The sequence below is a fragment of the Chaetura pelagica genome, unplaced genomic scaffold (genome assembly GCF_000747805.2).
Source record: "Chaetura pelagica isolate M959 unplaced genomic scaffold, ChaPel_1.0 scaffold79, whole genome shotgun sequence".
Classification (NCBI taxonomy): domain Eukaryota; kingdom Metazoa; phylum Chordata; class Aves; order Apodiformes; family Apodidae; genus Chaetura; species Chaetura pelagica.
In genome coordinates this window covers 6,325,560-6,337,105 of record NW_009969339.1, presented here as the reverse complement: position 1 = coordinate 6,337,105, position 11,546 = coordinate 6,325,560, and the positions used below count along the sequence as shown (strand labels likewise).

General features: G+C 44.6%; 1 protein-coding gene across 1 annotated transcript in view; it reads left to right on the top strand.

The window, feature by feature from the left end:
* The window catches only part of DENND2A (DENN/MADD domain containing 2A), a 37,539-nt gene that overhangs the window by 7,302 nt on the left and 18,691 nt on the right, over positions 1-11,546 (top strand). Inside the window, exons 4-11 of the mRNA XM_010005824.1 lie at positions 133-254; positions 2,655-2,852; positions 4,927-5,020; positions 6,296-6,346; positions 9,375-9,562; positions 10,227-10,336; positions 10,551-10,620; positions 11,242-11,319. Coding sequence (XP_010004126.1) covers positions 133-254; positions 2,655-2,852; positions 4,927-5,020; positions 6,296-6,346; positions 9,375-9,562; positions 10,227-10,336; positions 10,551-10,620; positions 11,242-11,319 — 911 coding nt within the window. The remainder of the gene's footprint in view (positions 1-132; positions 255-2,654; positions 2,853-4,926; positions 5,021-6,295; positions 6,347-9,374; positions 9,563-10,226; positions 10,337-10,550; positions 10,621-11,241; positions 11,320-11,546) is intronic.

The following is an 11,546-nucleotide window of genomic DNA, read 5'->3' as shown; positions in this document are numbered from 1 at the left end:
ATGCTTGAGAACAGGTCTTTTTGTCTGATGTGGGAGGTGGGATAAGGCCAGCAGAGCCCCAAACAGATTTTTATGGCAAACCTCAAGGATTTTCTGCACTTACACTCTCTTGCTTGTGGCTTTTTGCTGCAGATCCACCATCAAAGGAAAACCCTTATGAAGACATTGAGACCAACAGCCGCTGTTTGGGGAAGAAATGTGTCCTGACCTTCCCAGCATCCCCCACCTCTTCTGTACCTGGGACTCCCACTAAGGTACTTTGATTCAAGTGGCCATCTCTCCTGCTCCAGAAGGTTGTTGGGTGGAATTTTGCCAATTTGACTTTAGCATGTCAGAGTTTTTTCCTTTTTGTCTTTTACACTCGTCACAGTGTAGTGTGATACGAGGGTATTTGTTGCCTTCTAGCAAAGTAAAAAGCAGCATTCCCTTCCACAAATGGTTTGTTGGCTGCCACTGTTTTTCACACGAGGGCTACCTTCCTCTGGCAGAGGGGAAGACCTTTTGCTAATAGAGTGGAAGAAATCTCTTCCTGCCCTCAAAGAGGGCATTTAAGTGTTGGGGTAAGCAAGCTCTGCAGTCATCTTGGCACAGTGTCAGTGGGCTGTACAGGGTCTGTCCATGCTGATGCCGGGATGCCTCTGCAGCCCCCTCCCTTGGGATGCCTCTTCTGCTCTCTCCTTGATGAGGCTGATTGTTGGTGACAAACACAATGCCAGTCACCTGGTGATGGGGGCTGATACTAAAAGGGTGCCTCCAGCAGCAGCACAGCTCACAGCCTGGTTCCATATTCTTCCTTGGTAGTGAAACCAAAAGAAGAGGTACAACACTGGTCCACACCTCTTGCTCGGAGTGCAGGACTTACCACAGCCAGCCCTGCTCTCAGCCTCCTGAGCTGTTTTGGTTGTTTCCTGTTGTCTGTTTAGATAGTCCAAGCCTGGAGCAGCACGGACAATGTGACAGCAGAAGTCATCTTAGCAACAACTGGGTTCAGAGTGGATAGCAGGGATCCAAACACAGTTTTCCTGACCAAAGGGTTTTCCCATGCTCTCCAAGTGGCAGCTATTATTAGAGCTGTTACCCAACTTTCCAGTGTTTCTTAATGTGTTGCTCTTTTCCAACCAGCTTAATCAGCAGATGAGGTTTCTTTGGATGATTCAACACTTAAAAGTGAAAAGTGTTCTGTGGTTCTCAATCCATTCTTCTTGTTGGTAGTTATGTCTAGAGCATCAAGAGTCTATATATCAGTGTTGGGATGAAGCTGATTTCCCTCAGAGAGCTTTGGGATCACCAGTGCAACTTGATTTCCCCACTTTCCTATGGAAAGTGGTCTGCAGTGTTACACAGAAATGCCTTTCACCATAGATAAGATTCCCAGCAGGGAGATACTTAGTAAAGAGCCGAATAGGAGTAATTATGTTACACTGCAGGGCTTTGGCATTTAAAAGCCATGATCTACATCAGTCAGGAAAGAAGTGCTGCAGCTCTCGTGGCAACTAACAGGTTTGCGGTTGCAATGTGAATCACACTGGAGACCCTGCCCAGGCTAGCAGGTGAGGGGGAATGGGTCAGCACAGACTTTCAGTAGTAGCTTATATCACTAGTGCAGGATGAGTTTCCTTAGTGCAAAGGCTCTTCCCAAAGGCTCTTCATTTTAATGTGTGACTTCTCTGTGTGTGGTAAGCGTTTTTTGTGAGTTGAGCATCTCCTGCCAAACCATCTAGAGACACCTGAGCTAACCCAAATTAATTAATTGGTCTGGCTAATAGCTCTGCTAAGTGTGTCTGTTGATGGAGGCAGATCTTTATGCTGCCTAAGTTACAGTGCTGCTGTGGCTTGTTCAGAATTAGCTTGGATACCTTCCCCCCACACCAGTTAGTGCCACATAGATACATCCTCTTGGAGTGCAGATCCAGTGCCCACAAAAAAATAACCTTATCATAACTGCTGGGTAATTCAGTAGGAGAAGACAAAAGGAGTTCATATTGAACATCTTTCTGGTGAGAAATGGTTTGCCTTTCTTTATATGTAGCTGAGCTTTCTGCTTCTCTGTTTTTGGTCAGAGACTTTAAGAACTTTACACCAGCATTAAGTATCTGCTGTTGTGTTACCGCTCAACTTGGTAATGGGCTTAGGAGGAAACTAAGTCTCCATAATTGTCTATGATGGCATTTCTTGTACCCTCTTCTGAAGTACTTAATTCTGGCTACTGTCAAAGGCAACCATATTGACAATGATTTTTGTCTGGACTCACTGCTTCTCTGTTCTTCCTGACTAGATGCTTATCCCAAATGCTTGTGGTTGGCTGGTTGGTTAGTCTTGTCCTGCTTACAGTTCCAGCCTCCAGATTACACAAGTCTTGGGAGATTTTTTTTTGATGCTGGAGTAAGGCTTCTTGGCCAACCTCTGGTATTGCATTTTGGTCTGGAATAAATGTGGCATGGTTAAATTGCTGGTCAAGATAAGTCCTTATTGAGCCCAGCAGCTGGGTAAGTTCTTTGTGTGTGCAGAAATCTGTGAGCATTCTCCCAATTTGGGTTCTTTTGACATCTGGGTGATGTGGCTGCCCCACTGGACTTTCTGCCATGACAGTGTTAGCAGTAAGGCAAAGGTATGTAAGGTGCAGAGATCATTTGTTTCTTCTCTTTCGTTTCCAGTTGCTTTCCAAGCCCATTTTTTTCCGACAAAACTCAGAGCGGCGGAGTTTCAAACTGCCAGACATACGGAAACTGAGCCGTGATGGGACTGGGTCACCATCCAAAATCAGCCCTCCCTCAACCCCCAGCAGTCCAGATGACACCTTCTTCTCCTTGGGAGACCCTCAGAATGGGAAGAGGAGAAGGAAGATTCCCAAGGTAAATCTAGGGCTTTCTCGCTCTGCTGCTTTCAGGCTGGAATGTGAGTGTGAAACAATGTTTTGTTTAAGTTTCCAATGTGGCATCCCTGCAATATAGCTATTGTCCTGGCAGTTGACTTGTGTTTAACCCCCTTTCTGCTCAAAGGAGAAGGCTCACAACAATTTCTTCAAGTTTTAAAGATGTTATTTTTCCATCTGAGATATTGTAATTGGCCAGAGAGATAAAACAATAAGAAAAAAAAAGCATTCTAATTTTTGGCTAAAAGTTGAAGTTTGTCAGAAGGAGGAAAAAAGCAATTCATGTTTTTGCAAATAATGTATCAAATATTGTTTCCTTTTTTTGTTTGTTTTTTTCCTGGTTAGGACAGTCAGAAATTGTCAATGTGTTGTCTCGATGTTCCCTCCTGGCAATCTGTGGTTCTTTGCTGGGTCTGGTTCTTGCACTGACAGTTTCTAATTCAAGGTAGGGTGTGATTGTAGATGAACAATGAAAATACTGACATTGGAGTGACAAAAGGACCTGTCTGTAGTCGTGAACATTTTTTGAAGCAGTATTTCCTACATTGTATTTGGATACAGCATGACTCCATTTCAATTTTATTTTCCTTCAGATCTAGCAGGAAGTGTGTTCAGTCCAAATGAGGTTTGGCAGCAGACTATCTATTGAATGTTTAAAAAACACAGTTACTTATCCCAGTCTTTGCAGGACAAGGAGAACCTACCAGGGACTGTCTGTGGTGATTTTTTTTCTGAACCCAGAGTTTTCATTTGGGGAAGAAGGGACATGTTTGTATATCTTAATTTCCTGGTTGCCAGATTTGTGTTCATGTTTGTATGTCTGATTTCAGAAGCCCTCTGAGGGCTCAGAAGCATGTTTGTATGTCTGATTTCAGAAGCCCTCTGTGTATACCTCAGCTCTTCAGGAATGAGCCAAAGGCTACAAATGTCTAGGTTTTTCTTTTCCAGTATGCCTACACATCTGTGCATGTGCTTGATCTCTATCAGTGTGTTCACACATACTTTTATGTCAGCTGAAGGGAAGATTACAAGTATATACTTACCAGGCAGTGCCACTGAGCAATCTTGCAGAGCAAGCTCAGAACTCACATTTGCTGTGCCAGTGGCACAATCAACCCGAGACTTGAGCTGGACAGCTGGGTGGAGGCTGCACTTCCACATCACCTGCCTCTTACTTAAATATTTGAATTCAGAGTTCCTTGACCACGTATGTGTTGGGCCTGTCTTACTTTTAGCTTTCAGGGCATACATGCGGGGATCTCAGACTTTCTGGAATAAATCTGGCCATGTCCTGCTTCTCCTCCCTGGGACCTTGACAAGGAGGCAGCTCTGGTTGTGGAGGCTTGGGGAAGTCTGGCATGGTCCTTCTGCATCTCTGCTCCCCTTCAGGGGACCGACAAGGAGACCAGAGGCACTGAATGAGTCACTAAGTCCAGCTATGCCCAACACTGAAATCTTCTCTCTCCCGGTCAGCTGGGAGGCCAGGGGTTAAAGTACTTGCAAAACAAACCACTAGGATAAAGTACTTCAGCATTCTTGTCTCCCACTCATCTCAATTTCTTCAGCATTCCTTGTACGATATGTTTCCTCCATGCTTGATATGAAGGCTTTTCCAGCACATGCTACAACAGATGTTAAAGGCATAATGGCATTACAGTTTGCTGTCATGCTCCAGCCACTTTTCTACTCTCAAACCTGCAGGCCAGGCCAGGTTCCCAAGGGAGTCTCTAGTGCTTCTTGAAGCATGGACCACAGTATGGAGAGGTCCAGGTGGACTCGTATGACCACACAACGTGAAAGTGCATAGAGGCCTGGCCTTTCCTCAGGGCTTGTTGCCTTGGGCTCCTGCCATGCCAACCTGACTCTGCTGCTTCTGTACCGGAGTGAGCAGGTACCATTGGCAGCACAGGTGCAGGTTGCTGAGCAAGGTTGATGCTGGTAATTGTCAGTGCTAGGCCATCAAGGCCGTGGTTGGGAAACAGAGGAGTTGGCATGAAATTCTTGCTTGCTTGCCCAGGGAAATAACCTTCTTTGTTTGTGTGTTTGCTGAGCAGCTTGTGTTGAAAATCAATGCCATTTATGAGGCACGAAGGGGAAAGAAACGTGTCAAGAGACTGTCGCAGTCTACAGAGAGCAATTCAGGGAAAGGTAAAGGAGCTTTGAATCATCATGCATCCAAGACTCTTTGGGGACTTGTTCAGTCTGGCTTAGTGATTTATGCGACATTTTCTTCTTCCAGTCCAGGGTAACATTGAGTTGGGGCTTCCATCTTTTTGTTTGGGAAGATAAAAACTGTTCCTCTGCCCAAAAGACTTTCATTAAAATAGAACATTTTGGGGTTTTCTTGCTTCATTTTCATTCCATAGCTTTACATGATAACCTTATAGGTCGTACCAAAAATGTCCCCCCTTTTTGATGTTTATTTCTGGAACAGGCTGGAAGCTTTGGAGAGGAATGTTCTGTCCAAAGAGACTGATTTGTTGAGATCCAAATATTTTGCAGGAATGTGTCACTTCAGTGAACTGTCCAATGGAAGACAGCAGATTTTGAAACAGTCCTGGTTCCTTCAGCATCCCAATAAACAAATAGCCTTAGTTGGGAATCAGGCTTTCTAGATTTGACTGTAGGACCATCTCCACCATAGCAAGATTGAGACTTTCAGCCTCCCACTGTTAATTGCCAGAAGCATTCAGGTACTTCAGAGCAATTATTTCTAAACATTTAATCTCTGTAAAACTTAAAATTAGGTCTTTCCAACACAGTATTTTTTTTCCAAAACACCCTAGTTTCCAGCAAGAAGTGACCACCAGCTCTATTTGTTTCCCACAATTTCTTGTTACTGTTTATCTTATTTTATATAGGATAAACACCCACAGAGGGGATGAGTGTGTTTATATGAACCTCAGGGAAATGTCTAAGACTTGTCTCTGCATATTTTTTTTTATACCCCTCTCTGAAGCATCTAAGGCACCATTGTCAAAAACAGGCTATAGGATTATATAGACCATGAGTCTGATTCAGTCTGGCAGTTGTTTTTTATTTGTTTGTTTGCTTGTTTTTATCCCTTGTCCCACAAACTACTGCATATTAATCAATATTTTGTCTTGGTGTTGTGCTTATACAGAGTTGGATAAAATACTGCTCTGGTGTTTTATTATGCAACTCTTTTGGCTGTGCAAAATTGACTTGGTTGTTTTTGTTGGGGTTTTTTTATGTTTATTATTCCCTGAATGAATGAGAAGATACCAAGGTTGGAAAGCTAAATGTCTGGGTATGTGCACCCTTGAAAAGAACAAGACCCTTGGGATCTATACTGTCTTCCCTCTGGAGTTGCCAGGCCTGGCTTTTTCATGCCAGTGGTAAGAAATGTGCAGTTATAAATAATATTTACTTTAATTCATCTTCCCCTTTCTTTTTTTCCAGTTACAGATGAAAACAGTGAATCAGACAGTGATTCTGAAGAGAAGCTGAAAGGTAAGGACAGGTGTGAAGAGAAAAAATGGCTCCTAATAAACTGTACTCTGAGATCCTGGGTCAAGATCTCTCCTCTGTGTTCTGCTTTTGGAGAAGGAGCTTGTTTCCATTCAGAACACAATGAGAAAACAACTCAGTGCTGCAGAGGAAAATCCATGGGCAGAGGACTGTAGGAGTCCAAAACAAACAGCTGTTCAAATTCCCATCAAGCTCTTTGGACTGACTTTCCTAGGAGATGGCTTGGACACTGTGGAATTACAGTGTGGGTTTTCTAAGTACACAGACACAGATGTGGGACCAGGCTGACAGAAGCAGCATTACATGGGACAGGGTGTTCAGAATCCCCACTACACGTTTACCAGGGGAGAAGAACCACCAGCCACACTGGCTAGCTAGGAAAACAAATTGCACTGCTTGATTTATTGCTAGTTAAGATCTTCAGCATTGGCTGAGTTTGGATAAAGTGCTGCATCGCTTGCTTCATGCCAGCAGAGACTCTACAATACTCTACTGAAACCTTCTTGTGCTGGTAGTTAGCCCTGTAAAACACTGGTGGCATTACAGTCTTTTGGGAATTCATATGGCAAATTCAAAATGCCAGCAAAGCTAGAATCCAAGATGGAAACTCCCTTCAATGCCATAGTTTCCTGCATCACATGCAGACGTGATCTGAGCAACAGGGCAGTTCCCAAGCTGAAAAGACAGACATAAGCTGCAGTTCCCACTCTGTGGTAACCATTGTGTGTTGTGGTCAGGAGTGTTTATCCTTACTCTCCCTTCAGGTTTTTAGAACAGTAACCTCAGACTGAGTTCCTTCTTGTGAGCACAGCTTCCTACACAAGAACTACCATATATGCACTTGCTCTCCTCTGCACTGGGAAATTTTTTATCTGTACTGCTGTTTTAGCAAGATCAGGCTGAAAATGGCTGCCACTACCCACCTCTTGACAGGTTCCTAGGCTATCCTGGAGACAGGGAGAGAGGATTTGCACCCAGATGGCACAGAAATGATATTCACAACTGTCTTGAAACATGATGTTGTGAAATATAGTCCCAGTTCAGATGTAGCTGAGAAAATCAGTGTGCATGTGTCCAGGAGCGTTGCCATAGTGAATCATGTGCTGGGTTTCCTTCTATCCTCTGTAGATCTGCAGTTAGGAACTGCCTATAGAGGGGATGGTGAAAGTCTCGTAAGGTCACTTCAAATCCAACAGCACTGGACTCAGAACAATATTCAGATCCACATCCGGATCTGAGTGACTCTTTTACCTGGAACTTCTGATTTTGTGTGTTTTACTTAACAGACCAAACACACCAGCCAGTTACCTCTGCTTAGCAAGTCACTACATATGAGACACAGTAAATTAGAGAGCAATCATCAGACTGCATGTCAGAGCCATAAGTGCTGACTATTGGGAAGGAAAAATTTTGGAAGACAAACTCTGCCATGATGACAGAAATACAATCCTGGAATATAAGCAGTGCTTGAGAGACCTTTTTAGAAGCACTCAGCATTGCTGTGACACTGCTTCCTAGGGTGGTCTGGGTTGGAAGGGACCTTAAAGATCTAGTTCCAACCCCACTGCCATGGGCAGGGACACCTCCCACTAGACCAGGTTGCTCAAAGCCCCATCTAACCTGGCCTTGAACATTTCCGGGGTTGGGGCATCCACAGCTTCCCTGGGCAACCTGTTCCACTGTCTCACCATCCTCACAGTAAAGAATTTCCTCCTGAAGTTTAACCTAAATCTGTCCTCTTCCATCCTAAGGCCATTACCCCTTGTCATATTGGTAAGTCCCTGGTAAAACAGAAAACACCTGAAACCTTTTGAAGAATTGCAGCCTTAGAGCAAATAGCATAATAAGGGATGAGATAAAGGAGTCTCAGCCATCTTTCCAGGGCTTTAACTGTCCAGGAACTGATACACTCTCTGATTTAACAGGCACCTCATGATTGCTTTAAATTATAATGTGGAGTAGTCAACAAGTGGCACAGCTTTACAAGACAAAAGGTCAAGAGCCTGTCCTGAAGTATATACCATCTTTCAGGAAGCCTTGTCTCCCAAGCAGACAACTTATGTATTTGGAATTCCCACTGTATCCCTTTGGTTGTTGTTTCTGTCAAAAACGTTGTGTTGCCACCCGCAGTCACAAAAAGCACAGTTGTGAGAATGTGCTGTAGTCTCTGCTTGTAGTTAATTCTTTCTTTTGTAGTAGGAGTAAGGGAGACATCATGCAGATTTAATTTGGGATGCAACTCTAAAACAAAGCAGGGGGGTGGTCTTAGGGAATCTCATCTGGTGTCTTCTCAGCAAGCAGCTTTTCATTACTTTCCATGTTGGAATGTTTATTGTCCCACAGCTCATGTGTGTTGCAGTTACAGCTTGCTTGGCAGTTTTTCTTGTTTTCCCATTGTCTTGGGTTAACTTGGAGAAACATGGTCCTGAGAGATCAGTTTTAGGCACAGGAAAGGCTGGCATGAGCCAGCCTTTTTGATTTTCACCACTTTACATGTTTCTTTGTTGTTGGCCTGCAGCTCAGCCTGTGTTACTGAAGCTGGGAGTCCCCAGCATTACTCAGCCAATGCAGCCCTAGCCTGACCCAAGTGCTGGTCTTGTAAAACTGTGGGGATCCGTATCCACAGCCTCCTCTGAGCAGAGGTTATCAATCAATTAACTGTGCTGGCTTTGAAAGGTGCATAAGTGAATGCTAGGATGAGTGCCTAGGCATTATCTGGTATACCATGTCCCATATGGATGTCTTCAGCTATAAAAGCAATCCATGAAATCCTTCTGCTACCAAAGCTCTTCAGGGTGATGGCACTCACAAGATTATGTCCCATCTCTGGCAGTATTTATAGTGCAGCTTCCAAATGGTTCCCACCTCCTAGTCAGCCACTGACAAAGGAAATGCAGTGAGGTGGTTTCAGGATTATCCAAAAGTCTCCATAAAGCACTGTTGCTGCTCTGTGCAACGAGCACAGAGTCAAAGAGCACAAAGTCACAACCTCTAACCTTTTCCTTCGTAGCTCACAGCCAGCGCCTGGTGCACGTGAAGTCTCGCCTGAAGCAAACCCCTCGGTACCAAACCTTGGAACGGGACTTGATTGAATATCAAGAGAGGCAGCTGTTTGAATACTTTGTCGTGGTGTCACTGCACAAGAAGCAGGCTGGGGCTGCCTACGTCCCTGAGGTTACCCAGCAGTTCCCATTGAAGGTGTGGTGCCTGTCAGGAAGGTCTGGCTGGCGTGTCTCAGATTGCGTGGTGCACTTGACACAGCTTCTCTCTTGACGACACGTTGTGTCAGTAGCCTCTGCTGTGTCAGTGCTCGGTGAGACTGGAGATAGAGGGGCTGCAGTCACCCCCTGAGAATTGCCATGGTACTCCTTGCTATTGAGTCCCTGATTTAGATCATTGGCTACCCTTGGCTATGACTGTTATGTAGCTATTCCCTTTCTCCCCTCTTTCTCTTGAAGAAAGCTGACACTTGTCAGAAGACATGGCTTTCACCAATGGTCTAACTTAAAATGGGGAACAAGGACTGAGAGAAACACAGCCAGTGTGACAGTGTGTTTATACATGGGATGTAACCAGAGCTCCCCTCAGACTTCAGTTACACTTGCTGGAAGATGTGTCCCAGCTTAGAGGCACAATATAGCAGGGGCAGGTGTGGCAGATGCAGGGCTCGGTGGAGTTTGGGGCACAGAGTTACTTTAAGATATCTGAAGATTAGGTGAGCCAGAATCACAGAAATTTTAATATCTTCCAGGCAGAAGCTTAGCCTCTGTCATCACCTCTTCATTTGTCACAGGAAAAATATTTGAAGTCATTCCATCCCCACATGACTAATTGGAAACATTCCTTCTCTCCGTTGTGCTAGCTCGAGCGCTCGTTCAAATTCATGCGCGAGGCAGAAGATCAGTTGAAAGCTATTCCCCAGTTCTGCTTCCCTGATGCAAAGGACTGGGCCCCCATCCATCAGTTTGCCAGGTAAGTGCTGTACTTTGTATCCTGATTCATGAGAAACAGATTTATATACCAAGCTAATTAAGTATGAAAGCTGTTACAGTAGATGATTGGGCAGAGCCCTGAGAGGGGTGTAATTGGGAATGCAAAAAAATATAGTGGGTTTCTTTGGTCTGTATGTTAGAGAGTTCTAATGTGGGCAATGGGTGTCTCATTGCTCTGGTTTCTCTTTCTGCAGTGAGACATTCTCATTTGTCCTGACGGGGGAAGATGGAAGCAGGCGATTTGGATACTGCAGGAGGCTGCTGGTAATTACCCCTGTTGTTTTTTTTTTCCTAGAGATGCAGCCTTCTGTGGGGTTGGTGTTGCTGGCACCCATTCTGGAAAGTGGAAAGCTGCTGCTCTTCTCTTTCAGTGTGGAAAGAAAGAACAGCAGCAGAGCAGCTTTTCTCTCTCCTGCTCTGCTCGGTGCCAAAGTTGCTGTCTGAGTACCATCCTCCATTCCAGGCATAGCTCTTTTGCCTTTTCCTTACACCAGTGCTTAACGTTTTGACCACAAACTGTTGTTTCACCACTAAACTGAAGATAGGGTTTGTTTCCCTGAGGTTCAGGTAGCCGCTAAACAGTTGTCTAAACCTGTGCTGGTCCCGTAGGCTTGGAGTTGTTTCTGTAGAACAGTCCGCCCTGCCCTAGTCATCTCACTTAAGAAAGCTGGAATCATACTGTGGATGTGCCCATTTCTCCCCACTGTTTCTAGCTTACCAAGGTTTGAGCCAGTTCTAAGGTATTGTTATGAGCAGCATTCTGTCAAATGTCTGCTAGTTTCTGAGCTGCAGAACTAAATGACCTGTCACTCTACCTCTTCAGTAGTTACAATTCTGATGTTTTCTTGTTGTCTTGTGTGTGTGTTTTTGAATTCGTATTGAAAGCCCAGTGGGAAAGGGAAGCGCCTCCCAGAAGTTTACTGCATTGTGAGTCGCCTTGGATGCTTCAATCTCTTCTCTAAGGTAAGGGGGCAGAGAGAGAGATTTTGTGCTGTAGGCCAAGAAGGACCTGAAGGTGAAGTCAGCACCACAAAAATGGGGATCAGGGAAGCTGATGGCTGAAGAAAGGGCCTGAAATGGTGTTGGGAAGGCAACTGATGCTAATTCCAGAATCTAGCAAAAGCATAGTTAAAAGGAAGACTAGATTGTCAGCTATTGCTTTCTTCCTTCAGCAAGACTACCAGAACAGA